The 17,845-nt window shown below is 40.8% G+C and overlaps 1 protein-coding gene across 12 annotated transcripts in view; it reads left to right on the plus strand.

The window, feature by feature from the left end:
- Positions 1 to 17,845, plus strand: part of CEP350 (centrosomal protein 350) — a 136,348-nt gene that overhangs the window by 46,954 nt on the left and 71,549 nt on the right. For 4 of the 12 annotated variants that reach the window (XM_043491378.1, XM_043491385.1, XM_043491379.1 and 1 more), the window contains exons 10-14: positions 6,010 to 6,713; positions 7,398 to 7,519; positions 9,476 to 10,536; positions 12,900 to 13,053; positions 14,836 to 14,999. In XM_043491378.1, coding sequence (XP_043347313.1) covers positions 6,010 to 6,713; positions 7,398 to 7,519; positions 9,476 to 10,536; positions 12,900 to 13,053; positions 14,836 to 14,999 — 2,205 coding nt within the window. The remainder of the gene's footprint in view (positions 1 to 6,009; positions 6,714 to 7,397; positions 7,520 to 9,475; positions 10,537 to 12,899; positions 13,054 to 14,835; positions 15,000 to 17,845) is intronic. The other 8 variants (XM_038412955.2, XM_038412957.2, XM_043491382.1 and 5 more) reach the window with 5 other exon arrangements.

The raw sequence follows: 17,845 nt of genomic DNA on the forward strand, positions 1-17,845 counted from the left end.
TTTGCATTTCAGGCATCCATTGTCTTCCTTCAGCCAAAGCTGTTCCTTCAACCTTTGTACCAGAATCTGATGACTTCAAAAGTCCTGGAATTGCCAAGATACTTGACATTGAAATGTCTGTCACTTAAAACAAGCTCTCACAAGCTTTTTGGTATTCTGCACTCATCTGCTCCTGCTAGGATAGTACAACCTGTCAATGAGGACCTCCTGGAGCTAAGACCTTGTGGCAAACACCAGCTACTCTACTTCCTACGGCTAACATAGCGGAGAAACATTACCAGGCTCTTTGTTGGTCTCTCCTGTGCTTGAAAAATCTAAGGTGAGAGATATCCCAAGAAACTAAGCTCATTTGGGAAAATGGCCTGTTCATCAGCTTCACTACAATTATGATTAGTCAATTATCGGGCCCTATCTGCAAAATGTAATTACCTTGTATGGGATAGGGTGTCTCCTTATATATCCAGGCTCCCACAAGATGCCAGAAAGGAGCTGAAAGATATTAAGGAAGGCCCAGCTAGTAGCCAAAACATTGCTACCAGCAGCCATTGATACCTCAGACACTGGCTAGACAAGGTAACCATGTCTATGTATATCTAGATGATTGGCTAATCAATGGCTTATCCCATCAGGAGCTTAGTGCAGCTTTGATCTATGTCCTTCACTTGTTCACTCAAATGGGCCTTTTGGTAAACTGTGAGAAATAGTCTCCCATCCCATCACAGACAAAAGAATTAATAGAAGCCTTGACTGACTCCAAATTGGTGATGTCATATCTTTCTGAAGACAGATGTCTGTTTCTTCAGTCAGTAATCACCAGTATTAAACTGAATCCAGCATACACAGCGTGGAGCTGTCTCGGATTTCTTGACCATGTCACTCTGCACTTACATGAAGCTTCTTGGCAAACTTCGCTCGTGCCTGTTACAAGCCTGGCTAAAGTTGGTGTATTATCCTACAAGAGATCAAATTAGCATGAGAACTGTGGTCCCATCACTCATCCCATCAGCACTGAACTGGTGGTCCAACCCCAAGAATTTCCAGAGTGGGTTCTCTTCTCTCTAACTCCTGCAGAGATGCTGATCATGACACATCATGAGCAGGTTGGTGTGTTCACCTGGACCACCTCCAGATACAAAGGATTCGATCTCAAAAGAAAATAACTCTTCACATAAATGTTCTGAAACTCCAAGCAATCAAATTAACTTCCATGGCATCCCAGACTGTCCTATGGAATTCCACAGTACAGATTCATACAGTCAACACATCTGCAGGTGCATCTGCACCTGCTCATCACCCCCATGTCAGAAGCTATCAAGTTATGGACATTTTGCCAACAACCCAGGTAACATCTCTCCATCTTGCAGGAGTCAGCAAAGTTTAGCAGACTACTAAGCAGACAATTTATCACCAACTACAAGTGGTCTCTGAAGAGCTTTATCAAGCTGATTTCTTTTCACTGGTGGGGAAATCCTGTCATAGACTTGTTCGTCACCAAAGACCATCTGAAATGTCCAGCCTTTTGTTCTGGAGAGGCAGGTTCATTGCAAGATGCCTGTCTCATACTGTTGGATCAAGGTCTCATATACACATTCTCACCAATTCCCATGAGTCCCAGAATAACATGCAAGATGCGTTGAGACAGTGTCTCTCTCATTAGTCCTGATGGTCTCATACAGGTCAAGACAGTTCTGGTTGATAGACCTTCCCCAGACATCTGCTTAGCCTCCCATTCCACTTCCAGACTGCCCAAATATAGTTGGGCTTCGCAGAACTCAGTTTTTGTTTTTTCTAATTTAGATGATTTATATAAAACTTTATTTTAAAGATTTTTTCTAACAACTATTTTTATTTTTATGATTGTGGGGGGATGGTTGGAGTTAGAGTTAGGGCAGTGCTAACAGTGATGAGCTGCAGAGGGCTTCCTGTGTGGCTGAGGGGCCCAAGACACCAGGGCACAAGATGCGGTGTGGGGTGGGGAGGTCATTCTGGCTTGGCAGAGCAGAGCCCTCTGCAGCCATGACTGTAAGGAGAACGAGCCCTTGGCCATAGGGGAGGCCACCCTGCAGCTGAACAGTTCCTGCCTGGGTACAGCTCCCACGTTCCTGGCTGGTGAGTAAGTGAGCGGGTCCATGATAGTAAAACTGCAGAGTGCTCCCTGCACAGCCATGGGACCGGTGACAGTGGGTCCTAGCAGCCACAAGGTATAGGAAAGGCTGGGGTCCAGGAAGGGCATAGCAGAGACCTTCAGCCAGGGCCTCAAGAAGGACAAGCTCTCGGTCGTGGGAGAGATCACCCCACTGCTAAATGGTTCCAGCCAGGGGATCCTGTCCTCATCCTTTCAATCCTGGCCAGGGGTCTCTGTTCCAGTGGGCCAGGACAACTGCAGCCTCCCTGACACCTTGTTCCTTCCGGGATCGGGAGTCACTAGCCCCGTGGCCATGCAGGGAGCCCTCTTCAACTGCACTATCATGGCACCTCACTCCTGTGACAGTGGAGCAGCAGAGGTCTCCCTGCATGGCCAGTAACACTCAGTTCCTGCAGGGACAAGGTGTAAAGATGGCTGCAGTCTTGTAGGGGCAGAACAGAGACCCCCTGCATTCTCAGCTAGTGAGAGGGAGTGGATCCATGATAGTGGGCTGCAGAGGGCTCACTGCACAGTTGCAGGAGCCATTCAGCAGTGGGATGGCCTCCCCTGCTGTTGGGGGCTCCTCCTCCTTGCAGTCCTGGTCAGGGGTCTCTGCTCTGCCATGCCAGGACCACAGCCTCCTGCTGTATCTTGTGCCTGTAGGGATCGGGTGCTACCAGTCCTGAGGCAGCTCAGGGAGCCCTCTGCAGCTCCCTTGTCTCTGACCCACTCACGTACTCCTGTGACAGCAGGGTTGCAGGGGACTTGCTGCAGAGTGCTCCCTCCATGGTTACAGGGCTGGTGATGTCCGATCCCAGTAGGCACACTGACTAATACTGATTTGATATTTTTTTTCATCGATTTCAGTGTGTCAGCTGAAAATCAAAGTTTATCAATAGATAGCAATTAGAATTTAATCCTGCCAAGCCTAAATATAGTATTGCAGCATCAAGGTCAGATACTACATCAAGATCAAGGGTCACTGCATCTGATAGTCTGGATGTAGGCTTGTTGAGCGTTACTGACTGAGACTGCTCTCTACAAGACCCTATTCCAAAGCAGAAATTCCGCAATGAGGAGGTCTTTTTCCTACAAATGGAAAAAAAATTTTAGCTTGAGTAGCTCAGCACAACTTTGACTTGCTGAAAGCTTTTATACCAAAGGTTCTTAACTATATCATATATTTAAAACATTTTGGAATTTTTTCAATTACATTACAATCCGCCTTGCAGCATTTGCTGCATGTCACGCACTCGTCCAGTCATGTTCATTTTTTTATCCTATGGTATCCAGATTTCTAAAGGAGTTACTGCATACTTACCCAATAGTCAGAGAACTCTCTTCTGCATGGAATCTTAATATCATCCTTGCAAACCTCATGATGCCACTCTTGGAGCACCTTTTAGTATGCTCTTTCCACCACCTCTCATTCTCTTGACAGTCTTTTTATTCCCATCACGTCAGCCAGTAGGATCAGCAAAGTCCAAGCTCTCTCATGGTTGATCTTCCTTCCACAACGTTCTGCAGAGGCAAGGTGATGTTGACACCTCATCCGAGGTTTTTCTAACGTCCAGGTTTAATTTAAACTGGTCCATCACTTTACCTGTTTTCTTTCCTAAACTCCATTTTGCTCCCAGGGAGAAGAAACTCCATGCCTTGATGTTTCAAGGGCTTTATTATACTATCCTTTCAGGACAGATCCTTTGACTGTCTTCCTGTCTTTTTTCAGAGTAGCAGCCGTGTTAGTCTGTATTCGCAAAAAGAAAAGGAGTACTTGTGGCTCATCGAAGTGAGCTGTAGCTCACGAAAGCTTATGCTCAAATAAATTTGTTAGTCTAAGGTGCCACAAGTACTCCTTTTCTTTTTTCCTGTCTTTTATTGCCTTTTCTCCAGTGACCTGAAGGGCTAAATCATCTCCTCCCAGAGAGTATCAAAATGGGTTACTCAGTGCATCAATTTGCTACCATATGGCTAAAATACCTCTTCCTCCAAAGGTTAAAGCATATTCCACTGGAGCATAAACTGCTTTCTTTTCTTGTTTTAGAAACCTCCCCATATCTGACATTTGCAAGTCAGCTACATGCACCCCTTGAGGGCTCCCTTGATCTGACCGCAGGATCAGATGCCAAGGTCTGGACTGCAGTATTATAACCATTCTTTAGTGGCAGTCAGGACTCCTTTATACCACCTCCAGATGGGGCATTGCTTATCAGCCATTTGGAGTGGGATCCATGTGAACACATTTGATTAAAGAAAAAGTAGTTATTTACCTTTACAGTTACTGGTTTTTCAAGATGTTGTTATCTGTGTGGATCCCGCTCCACAATCCAACCTCGATTCCCCACTTTTTTGGAGTTCTCTGAATTAACCAGGGAACTGAGGGAGAGTTGCAGCTGCTCTACCCTTTATGCCCTTGTGTCGGGGGAAGGGACAGGGGAGAGTGTGAGGACATTCAGGATGCAGGCACCCGGCCGCAGTGGACACTTTCTCCAAAGATCAAGGCACTGAATTGGGCACCTGGAGTGGGATCCGCACAGACAAGAACATCTTGGAGAGTCACAGATACTGTAAGATAAGTAACCAAGTGTGGGGGTTTTTGTTTGTTTTTTGCTTTCAAGGCAAAGAGCGTTTCTGCAAAGTTGGAAGAAAATTCATCTGTGTTTTGAATTAAAAAAGTGGTGTTGCACCAATTTGCAACTTTGTATGAACACTTACATCACTACAAAAAGTTGCAGTGGTTTAGCCAATTTGGTGCAACATTACACCTATAATTAAAACTGGTGAAACTTGTGTGTATAGATAAGCCCAGGGTTGTAGTTTAAGAACTTCACTTGTGTTTTATTATTGAATCAGTTGTACCTTTTTGTAACCTCGCCATAATTAAAGAACCCTGGTTGTAAGCTTGGAGACAAATTCTGATCTGCATCTCATAGCAAAAACAAAATCCTTGAACTCTCACATTTTCACATTTGTAGTTGTGGTGTTAAGAGAAAAGTAATTCCAAAGTTTCATGACACAAAATTCTCACTGTAGAGATCAAGAAGGATTTTTTTCCATGTTAGAGAGTTGTAATAGTGTATTACAAGAACTCTTCCTTCCTTTAAAGCAGCAGATTTTGGCCACCTTTGGTCTTAATGGCTACAGTCCAATCCAATGTGGCAAATCTATATTTTTACTTAAGATTACTATGTTAGCTCATTCATAGATTCATATATGGATTGACACTTTGTTTCATACAAATTTAATGTGGCCATTTTGATTTAAAAAACTGTAAAGAAAAGACTATAAAATTTGCAAGATTCTTTGGGTATTCCAACGATGTATACATTTCACATCAAATTTGGAAGAAAAATTGCACTTCTTGTAATTTTTTTGCCCAATGTCTAGTTTCATTCTGAAGCAAACTTTACAGCATATTTGTAAAGCTGTACGGAAGGGATTTAATTATAAACTGATAGATCCTTAACTATAGTAGTGCTAATGGAAACTCAAAATATGTGCATTTTGGTAGCGGTGTCCTGGCTACAGCCTATCCATTTCCAATTAGTACTGATATGTGTGTGTGTGTGTGTGTGTGTGTGTATATATATACACACACACACACATAAGTGCTTTGGAAGTCATTGGCTCTGCTTGGTGCATTAAAATTTTTTGCAGATATTTCAGTGGTGGCTTCTACTTCCCAAATCTTAGCTTTATGTATCAAAGCTTTTTAGTACAGTGCTTTTGATATATAAAACAGGATGTTTTCTCTTTCTGGTGGAACTGAAAAAAGAATACTAGTTCATCTCCTTATTTTTTATGCTCTTCAATTATTGATCATTTTTATGTGATTTGTTGGAAACAAAGAAAATCTCCCCTCCCCACCTTTCTTTCCCATTCAAAATGTTTAGATGTAGCATCTGACACCTTTAATTCTTCAGCAGGCCCTATTGGAAGGACAGGGTCAGATCCCAGGCTGGATGTTACCCACAAAACCTGTCCAAGAAGTTCTGAATGGTCAAGGAGTAAAGTACAGTCCGAAACTAACCTGAAGAAGTTGGACTCTACTTTTCCAGATAGTAAACAAGATGAAGATCATACCTCCTTAAATAAGGACTTTCTGCCCGTAGAGATACGTGGAATTCTTGATGACCTACAGTTGGACTCGGTGATTCCGAGTACAAAGCAAGAAAAAGATGGGGAAAGGCAAAGTCAGAAATCTGCAGTGCCTACACAAGGTGCCAGGAGCCACAGTCCAACAAAAAGGAAACCAGACAAGTTAGCTGCTAGTGAAGAGCCTCAAGTTATCTCCAAGAAGCGTCACTATGACACAGATGAGGTTCGCCAGTACATTATTAGACAGCAAGAGGAGAGGAAGAGGAGGCAGAATGAAGAGAAGAAGGCACAGAAAGAGGCAACAGAACGAAAGAACAAACGACTTCAAGAGCTTTACAAGAAACAGAGAGAGGCTTTTGCTAAGGCAAAGAACATGCCAACTTCTGAACCTTCAGCAGCTAGGCGACTACAGGAAACCTATTCTAAACTGTTGCTGGAACACACTTTGCTAGAGGAAACTTCTCAGCTCCCTATTGCTCAGGAAATGCAGGTATGGCAGTTTCAATACCTCAGTATTTTAAAGATAGGCATAGAAATAGAGGGTAGAATACTTAGGAAGGTCCTGAATTATCTTTATTAAGCTAACAGTTAAGGAAAGAAGCAGATTATACTTATGAAAACAATGATCTATACCACAAAGCAAAATTTTATTTGCCCACAAGACAGATAAACTTCAGAATCTCCTTGTGTCAGCAAGACACACAATAATGGTGAATGGAAATTGTCTCTCGTAATTCTAACCAGCATCTGAGTTTAATGTATTGATTAACTGATACAATGATTGAAACTTAAGAAATGCATATAATAAAACTCCTCAGACTGAATGAGAGGCTTCAGTTCAGCTTACTTTCGCAGAGCTGTGACTATTGAGGTCATTCAACTCACTGCTATTTGAGGCTGAATGTGAAATGTGGTTATTGGATGACAGGTCATCACTGTTAACTTTCCTGGTTCCTCTTTGGCTGGCTCTTCGGTGTGAGTAAAGCTTGTGTCCCAGTCAGTTTTGTTGGGACAAAAATCTTGAATGCCCTATCCTTTTTTCTATTTTTGCATGCTAGTAAAACTTTAATATGGAGTTTCTTCTAGTCCCTTTGATTTTAATGAGACTTAAGCTACTCAGTCACTTTAGGTGCTTCTGAAAATTTTGCTGTTAGTGTCTTCTCTTTATTTCTAGCCCAGGCCTGGATATCAACCATCTGGGGAATCTGACAAAGAAAACAAGGTACAGGAGCGTCCTCCTAGTGCATCTTCCAGTAGTGATATGTCCCTGTCGGAACCTCCACAACCTCTTGTTAGGTAAGTAAGTATGGATGTTTCAGTCAGTGACTTCTAGTTCTCCATAGAACATATAGTATACTGCTAAAATGATTGCTTTTATAGTGATTAGTGATATAAAAGGGTGCTATAACAGTAGGAATATTTGAAGTACAGTAATAAATTTTTATTTTGAGTTTGTACAGGAATCTAATGTACGAAAAATTAAATTTTTGGTTACCAATCTGCCTCAAAATTATAGCATCTATAAATAGTATTTAAAATATAATTGACATCAACTGCTGTTATTCTTCTCTAGATATCTCAGAGAGATTTGAGTTCCGCATTAGGGACTGGTCTTTTCTCTGTCATCACCCCTGTGCAAGAACAAGTAATCATATAACCATATCTGCCAGTTAGATTGTCATTCTCTATTTGAATCACGTCACAATTTTCTTCCTCATTTTCACACTGAGGTGCCAACTTTTGATTCTCGCCTCCAGGGCTCCCCACAAGTCTTTTTCTGCTTGCATTTCTGATCTAACTTCTTCCTATTCCCCAGCTTGCTCCTGTTTCACCCTTCTACTTCCTCCAAAATACTCAATTTATATCCGTCCACCATTGCCTTCAGACATGGAATAATCTCTCTCCCTCTGGTGTAGCAAGCAGACTCTTACTCATTTTCTGTGAAGCTTTTCAATAATTCACTAAAGTCAGAAGCAGCATGGAGTAGAATCTCTGTGCAGTGTTTTGACACTGAACTGTCATCTGGTCATTTGATATATTGTCTAATTTAGGTTGTAAGTCCTTTGTAGCATTGACTGTCTTCTTTTCTGGACATTTAAACTAGTGGACAGCACTTAATAAATTTCATCAAATTTATGTTAACAAAATATTCAGGATGCGCATTGAAACATTCAAAAGTGAGGAAATTACTGTTAAGGCTATTTGCACATCCTTAACTCTGTCCCCTTGTACATATGCCCTATGATCTGGTTTTTAATTACATGATCAGGTACCATTTCTTAAATTTATGTATCTCATTACCTTTACAAATTAAAACTCAGTTTTGTAGTGTAGCAATACTTGTCTCTTAGGCAGGAAGAGTTTTAGCTAGGGCTAGGAAATTTGAGTGGTAATAGTTCAAATACTACAGTGTTATTGCTGTATAATGCAATATGAATATACTACTGTGATGGTCACCTTAGCAATGTCTATACCTAGGTATAGGCATTGCTAAGGTGACCATCACAGTAGTATATTCATATTGCATTATATGGGTGCTAATAACAGGGAAGAATTGAGACTAGAATGGCTGCATAATTTATTTGGAGAGCCATGTAGTAAGTTGAGAAGCAGGAATTAGCTGGTGAGTTTCTCAGGAAACCTAATATTCAGACTATGTGCTAGTAAGATTAAAGAAGGAAATTCCAAGATTGTAGATCACTGGAAGAGGAATGCATTTGTAGAACCCTAGTTAGGGGAAACTTAGATAACTATAATAGAAGGCTTTTATGTTGTTTATATATTTGTGAATGTGCTTATATTCCACACTAAATGTGTCTAGTCCTTGCCCAGTGTGTCAGTTGCTATGAAGTGTTGGGAGGGTAATGTGAGTAAAACTGGAGAGGATTCTCTGGGCTTGGAAGATTCCATGAGACAGGAGTGGCAGGGAAAGCAAGGTGTCATCTGAACTGCATTCTGTAAACTTCTGCAAAAATCTTGCTTTTTCTTACCAAAGAATACTATCTGGTACAACATAATGAAATTTAAGAGAGTGTTTAGACTTTGTATGTGTATGCTGTATATTTTATGTAAATACAGTATAGAGCATTTTTATTTTTGGTACATCTATAATTTCTATTTCCCAAAAGATTGTTGTATTTTCATGTCTGTGAAAAACACTTTTTGTTGCAAAGATGTATGTTCACATGAACTCTTAGTACTTCACAAATGTTGCACTTGGTCACAAATTTCAGTCTTGTCTTTTGATTCTAGAAATGATTTGATGGAGCCTATTTGGATACAGCCAGATAGATTGAGCCCAAGAGTCCAACTCTCTCACCCACAACCTCTTGCTGGCTCAAGTGGAGGACTTTTCTCTCAGCTTTTGGATCTGGAGCAGATGGGCCTTTTGCCAAAGGACTTTGACTCAGTACTGACAACCAGGAGGAACCATAACACAGCTATGGGATCCTTGACTTTGACACCTCAGCCTCACCTGACTTCATCTGCTGCACAGCAAGATCTCCTGGTAAAGCCTGATACTAGCCAATATAAGAGTAAACTGGATCGTATTGAAGCCCTGAAAGCTACAGCTGCTTCTTTGTCTAGCAGAATTGAAAGTGAAGCCAAGAAGTTAGCTGGGGCTGGCATCAACTATGGCTCAGTGTGGAACTCTGAGCAACTACTGCTGGGGAACCAGGATGATGGACGCTGGGCTAAGGCTGTGAGTCCCCCTGTGAGAGAGGATAATGAAGATGTTTTCTCAGCCAGAATTCAGAAAATGTTGGTTACTTGTGTGTCGCATACAACCTTTGATGATAACCTTCCTGGAGTGGGCAACCTTAGTGAATTTAAAAAGCTCCCTGAGACTATCAGGCCTAATACTGCAGCAGTCAGCCTTGGAATGAGATCCACAGTGAGTCAAAGACCTGACGGAATGCTAGGACATTTATCAAAGAGGCAAATTGACTCCCCTGGGTCTGAAAATCAGGTGTATAGTCAAAACAAAGGAATAATTACTCACAATTCCAGCACAGATTCAATCAGTGAAGGGCCTCTTCTAAGTGAGGGGAGTCTCTCCGAGGAGGAAGGTGACCAACGTAGGCAGTCTCCTTTGAAAATTGCTGAGGTATTAAAAGAAAAGGAGTTCTGTGTTGGGGAGAGAACTGCTTTTGAGCCCATAAAAGAGTTTCAGAAAGAGTCAGAAAAGTATTTACCACTTTTCACACAGACAAGTGGCACACAGAGCAAGGGACCATGGGAAGAACTGGCCAAGGGAAGTCCACATAGTGTCATCAACATATTTGCAAAATCTTACCAACTACATGGAAAAGGTAAGGAAAAGAAATGGAAATATTACACCATGGTACATTCATAATTTCCATATTGACTGCATTTTGTAGTTGAATTTACTGGTGATGACTCAGTTTTCAAGTATCTCAATAAATATGAAGATGGATTAATAAGGAACTGTTAATAAGGCATAAGTGTGAATGACGAACTGTTATTTATTTCTTTATATAACACAAGAACCAGGGTCACCCAATGAAATTAATAGGCAGCAGGTTTAAAACAAAAAGAAGTACTTCTTCACATAACACAGTCAACCTTGGAACTCGTTCCCAGGGGATGTTGTGAAAGCCAAAACTATAACTGGGTTCAAAAAAGAATTAGATAAGTTCATGGAGGATAGGTCCATCAATGGCTATTAGCTAGTATGGTCAGGGATGCCATCCTATGCTCTGGATGTCCCTAGTCTTTGATTGCCAGAAGCTGGGAGTGGATGACACGGGATGGATCACTCGATTATCTGTTCCGTTCATTCCCACTGAAGCACCTGGCATTGACTTTTGTCAGAAGGGTGGACAATTGGTCTGATCTGTTATGGCCATTCTTACAATTCACAGGGAAGTTTTATGGATGTAGTTTTGAGTAATAATTGATTGACCTGATTTTATTTTTTCCTGCTCCAGGAAGAGTATTCCATTGTTTTTGGAAGCAGAAGACTGCTTTTGTATTTAGGTTGCTACACTCCTGCAGAGTGTAGGTAATTAGAATCTTGGACCTATTCAACTTTTAAATGCAACACAGTCTAATTTGGGAGTTAATTTTATTTTTTAAATGTATTTACCGTGATTTTAGAACATTGAACTATATGTGGTACATGTTAATTTTATATATTTTTAGAATTGTATATTTAGAGTTTATCAGGTATCTTGTCATATCCAAAGTGCTATACTACACCTAACTACCTTGGGTTGGGTTTGAGGACAAGAATGTGTTTGATAGCTGACTTCACCCCTTACAGTACCAAACAATATCTCCATAGAAATCTCCCTAAGGTCTCCTTGTTTGTAAACCACTTGTATTTTTCTCTTTCCCTCCCCATTCTGTTCATCTGAAGTCCATGTACGCTCATTGGAGCACTGTCCCTTTAAATATACTTCAAATACATACTGTTGTGGACATCTGCTTTCAGTTTGGCATCTATAACTATTTTCAGACTGCTCTGCCAGCTTCTGGGTTGGAAAGCTTTTTTTTTTTTAATTAAATAATAAAAGGGTCTTGTTGCTGAGAAAAAGGTAAGTCCTGCCCCTCTTCTTTCTTTTCAGGTTTCTTTAATGTAGCTGGGCAAATGGAGCCAACAGTGGGAGCTGAGCCAGTGGTTGGGAGTATGCTTCCTCCTACCACAGCTCCATTTCAAATCCACCCACCAATCCCACCGATGCGATTTCTTAAGTGAGTTATTTCTAACAAAAGGATCAAGCTTTGTGCCAAAGCTTTACCAGCATTTCATCCCGTTCTCTTCCCATTTCAGTTATTCCTGAAATATGGAATGCATACTATTTGCAAGATTTGTTTAATGTAGTAATGTCAGTGACTGTATATATGCTAGATTCTCTTCACTCACCAAAATAATGCTGCACAGTCGGGTAGGTTACTTCAGTAGAGGGTAGATTTCTTTTTTTTTTCTTTTTTAATTTCAGCTCTTCATATGTTGTTTTATCCAGTAGTAGCTCTGAAAAATAGTTTGGCAGACAACAAACAGGTAATGAATTGAGATCTCTGTAGCAATCTCTGGTCTTCATAGATTAGGTGCTGGTGATATATCAGTAGGCAGGATCTTTCTTGCTAAGTGAGCAAGTTTATAGTGTTAATTGCTCTATTTGGTGCCTTGTTGCATATTTTCCAGAATTTTCATGCAGGACATTGCATTCCATTCTTGTGCATAGCTATTCTGTCCTTTTACTAGTGCACTTAATTCTCCTCTGGCACTTGCTCTTGCCTTCAGATGCTGTAGTCATTTGATGCTCAGTGTTTTCCACAAGCTAGTTTACATTATGTCCTTTTTGATTATTTTTTTTCATTCTTCAAAGATGATGGCATTTACTCTCTCTAGCTCTCCAGATGGCTCCACTCCCAAGCATCATGTTATCCAGATAATGTTTTTCAAGTGGCTTTTTACTTCAGTATAGAAAAGAGGCAGAATATAGTTGACATTTTGTATTAGATATCCAACGGCAGTTCTATCATGTTCATTTAGCATGCTTCTATTTGGAAAGCATTCTTTCTTACTGAGTACTGGTGGAAGTATTTAAGGCCTGCAGTATCATTGCCTGTCATGTGAGCTACATGGAGTTTAGTATCAACTGTCTTTTTTTTTCTTTTCTTTTCTTTTTTCTCCCCCTTTTCACAGGATTAGAGGAAAGGTCAAATGGTGGGTCTCCAGTCCTGCGACCTTTACTTCCTACCCTGAGCCCTCCAGATAGTGTTGTTTCATATGAAGATGACTTTGTTTCATCACAGGGCAGCGGAACTTTGACAGACAAACAGATTGCTCTTGAGCCTAGGTAATTATGTAGAAACATTTGGAGAAAAGTGAAATGAAAAATGATACTGAATTTTTGAGTACTTATAAGCAGCTTCCTTTTTGCATCAAGTAATGTGTGAATATCCCCCAAAAGGGTACTGTTACACTATGCTATCCCATTAGTGAAAAAGACGATTCCTTATAATAGGATTTGGCAAATCATTTACAGTAGAATCTCAAAGTTGTGAACACCTCAGGAATGGAGGTTGTTTATAACTCTGAAACATTCATAACTCTGAACAAAACATTATGGTTCTTTAAAAAGTTTACAACTGAACATTGACTTAATACAGCTTTGAAACTTTACTATGCAGAAGAAAAATGCCACTTTTTACCATCTTAATTTAAGTAAAACAAGCACAGAAACAGTTTCCTTATCTTGTCAAATCTTTTTTTTTAATTCCCTTTATTTTTAGTAGTTTACATTTAACACAGTACTTTACTGTATTTGCTTTTTTTGTCTCTGCTGCTGCCTGATTGCATACTTCTGGTGCCAAATGAGGTGTGTGATTGACTGATCAATTCATATCTCTGGGGCTCATAACTCTGAGGTTCAGCTGTATCTGTGGCCTTACACAACCAATATGTCAAGCCACATGGCCTAGGAGCAAGCAGTGTAAGGCAGAGAATTGAGTACTCCTGAGACTTAATCCTAGTTCTGCCCTGACTACTTATATTGGCTTGGGCAAGTCACTTATCCCTTCTGGGTCTTGTTGCCCCATTTGTAGAATGTGAGAATAATAGTTCCCAACCTTTCATAGCTGTTATGAGGCTTAATGTTCAAAACTCTTTGAAGATATTAAGCCCTATGTAATTCCAAATTATAATTTTTTACTGTCTTTTTGTAGTAGTTGTTGTAAATATCTAGAATTTTTTCAAGGTTCCAGTAAGGTTTAGTAACAGAATTTTTTTTTTTTTTTTTAAATTCTGATAGAATTTTGAAACCTTCTCTGTAACTGCTTGGAATTTCAAGACCATGACATTCCAGATCTTCCAATTTATTGTGAAAATGGTTGGATTCAAATTACTTGCTGATTTTTTTTCTCAAAATTTAGCTACATCGAATTTTCCATCTTTATAGCTCAGATTTGAGGGATTTGGAATGGGATAGAGGAGAAGAAACAATCCTAACAACTTGTTGGGGAAGGAGGGCAGCAACAGATGTTTGTCCACAGTTTTTGTGTAGGCCTGAATAAGTGGAAGACAGAGCACATTCTTCATGTTGGATATATGGCTAGCTGTAAAATGTTCTCTTACCGAAGAAAACAAATATTTCGATTTAGCTTGTAATTTAGCTTCTAATACAACTTACCACTTTTCACATAAGTGTCCCTTTAATTTTTTCATAAATGCATGACCCTGTTGAAAAAGTGTATAGTTCTACAAGTTTATCAATAATATCAGACATCCATGTGCAATCTAGATTTCCATCAACTTCAGGATAATACATATGTGTATCCAAATCTGTAGTTGAATGCCCATAAAAACTTGTATCTGAAATTATGCAAATATCCATCTTTTGTAATTTTACATCTGGACTGAAATTCAGTACACTCCAAATCAGGTCTAAATTCTGAGTGTCCTAGCAACTGCTACCAATATCTAATACCAAAAATCATCTTGTTTCTCAAGATGTAATGTGACAACATAAAATTGGCCCTGATTTTAGTCATCTGTCTCCTCAAGAAAGTCATGTGGATTTCTTGTGGCATGGAATAGGGGAGTTGGGAATCTTCAGCTAGTGTTTTTTGTTCTATGGCAGTATCAGTGGGAGCAGCAATTCCAGCATTCAAGAAGAGCTTCCCAGCAGGAAGTCTCCCCATGAACACCGATCTATAGAGCTAACCTCCCAGCATTCACCTGGACCCTGGTCTGCAGCATCTTCTCGCTCATCTGGATCTTCTAAAAGGAGAGGGAAAAAGGAAAGTAAGTGCATTGCCTAGTGTAGACTCACTTTTATCACTTTTGTCAGATCGTTATATTGGTATATATTGGATTTGTTCTGGGATAATTTAGTGTGATAGATTAAGCATTTTCACTTATCCAGGGGTTGATGATTCAGCATCTGTAATCTAGTATCAGTGTAGTAGGAAGCCTTGTTTACTCTTAACCCTGTATGAAAATGTCTGCTTCCATTACATTACTATTCTAAAGAGAAAGCAAATGTCTGTCTTTAACAGTTACTTTCTCATGCTTTGACCATGTAAGATGCTCATCTGTAACTCAGTCTGTTACAAATTCAGTGAAGATTGAAACCGAGTTGTTGTTGCTATTTCTACCAGAAACCTCACGATACTGTTTGGGGTGATCCTTTTTTTGGCCTTGTCACATAGTAACTGATAAAAACAAACGGTTGAGAAACTTAATAGTATTGTGATAAAATGTGCTATATTAAGCAAACTGTCTAAAAAATGACCCAGCTTTATTTTTTATATAACCTAGAGATTATCCTCAAATTCTAAAATTAATTTTAAAAAATCTATTCAGCTGCTGTGAAATTTAAAATAATGGCCACCTTTTTGTAGCAGATAGCAAACATACAATATATAAAAAAAATAATTAAGCTATCTAAACTACTACATGCCACAAGGGGCCACAACAGTGGTTCCCGTAACCCACCCAGCAATATTGTTAATCTATCCAACTATACTCTTAGCCCAGCAGAAGAATCTGTCCTATCTCGGGGCCTCTCCTTTTGCCCCTCCACCCCCACAAACATGATACAGTTCTATGGTGACCTAGAATCCTATTTTCGACGTCTCCGACTCAAGGAATATTTCCAACACACCTCTGACCAACATATTAACCCACAGAGACCTTCCTACCAACACTACAAAAAGAAGGATTCTGGGTGGACTCCTCCCGATGGTCGAAACAGCAGCCTGACCTTCTACATAGAGTGCTTCCGCTGACGTGCACGAGCTGAAATTGTGGAAAAGCAGCATCGCTTGCCCCATAACCTCAGCCATGCAGAACACAATGCCATCCACAGCCTCAGAAACAACTCTGACATCATAATCAAAAAGGCTGACAAAGGAGGTGCTGTCGTCATCATGAATAGGTCGGAGTATGAACAAGAGGCTACTAGGCAGCTCTCCAACACCACTTTCTACAAGCCATTACCCTCTGATCCCACTGAGAGTTACCAAAAGAAACTACAGCATTTGCTCAAGAAACTCCCTGAAAAAGCACAAGAACAAATCCGCACAGACACACCCCTAGAACCCCGACCTGGGGTATTCTATCTGCTACCCAAGATCCATAAACCTGGAAATCCTGGACGCCCCATCATCTCAGGCATTGGCACCCTGACAGCAGGATTGTCTGGCTATGTAGACTCCCTCCTCAGGCCCTATGTTCCCAGCACTCCCAGCTATCTTCGAGACACCACTGACTTCCTGTGGAAACTACAGTCCATTGGTGATCTTCCTAAAAACACCATCCTAGCCACTATGGATGTAGAAGCCCTCTACACCAACATTCCACACAAAGATGGGCTACAAGCCGTCAGGAACAGTATCCCCGATTAATGTCACGGCTAACCTGGTGGCTGAACTTTGTGACTTTGTCCTCACCCATAACTTTTTCACATTTGGGGACAATGTATACCTTCAAGTCAGTGGCACTGCGATGGGTACCCGCATGGCCCCACAGTATGCCAACATTTTTATGGCTGACTTAGAACAACGCTTCCTCAGCTCTCGTCTCCTAATGCCCCTACTCTACTTGCGCTACATTGATGACATCTTCATCATCTGGACCCATGGAAAAGAAGCCCTTGTGGAATTCCACCATGATTTCAACAATTTCCATCCCATCATCAACCTCAGCCTGGACCAGTCCACACAAGAGATCCACTTCCTGGACACTACGGTGCTACTAAGCGATGGTCACATAAACACTACTCTGTATCGGAAACCTACTGACCGCTATTCCTACCTACATGCCTCTAGCTTTCACCCAGATCATACCACACGATCCATTGTCTACAGCCAAGCTCTACGATATAATCGCATTTGCTCCAATCCCTCAGACAGAGACAAACACCTACAAGATCTCTATCATGCATTCCTACAACTACAATACCCACCTGCTGAAGTGAAGAAACAGATTGACAGAGCCAGAAGAGTACCCAGAAGTCATCTACTACAGAACAGGCCCAACAAAGAAAACAACAGAACGCCACTAGCCATCACCTTCAGCCCCCAACTAAAACCTCTCCAACGCATCATCAAGGATCTACAACCTATCCTGAAGGACGACCCATCACTCTCACAGATCTTGGGAGACAGACCAGTCCTTGCTTACAGACAGCCCCCCAATCTGAAGCAAATACTCACCAGCAACCACACAACAGAACCACCAACCCAGGAACCTATCCTTGCAACAAAGCCCGTTGCCAACTCTGTCCACGTATCTATTCAGGGGACACCATCATAGGGCCTAATCACATCAGCCACACTATCAGAGGCTTGTTCACCTGCGCATCTACCAATGTGATATATGCCATCATGTGCCAGCAGTGCCCCTCTGCCATGTACATTGGTCAAACTGGACAGTCTCTACGTAAAAGAATGAATGGACACAAATCAGACGTCAAGAATTATAACATTCAAAAACCAGTTGGAGAACACTTCAATCTCTCTGGTCACTCGATTACAGACCTAAGAGTGGCTATCCTTCAACAAAAAAGCTTCAAAAACAGACTCCAACGAGAGACTGCTGAATTGGAATTAATTTGCAAACTGGATACAATTAACTTAGGCTTGAAT

Source organism: Dermochelys coriacea, chromosome 8, assembly GCF_009764565.3.
Source record: "Dermochelys coriacea isolate rDerCor1 chromosome 8, rDerCor1.pri.v4, whole genome shotgun sequence".
Classification (NCBI taxonomy): Eukaryota; Metazoa; Chordata; order Testudines; family Dermochelyidae; genus Dermochelys; species Dermochelys coriacea.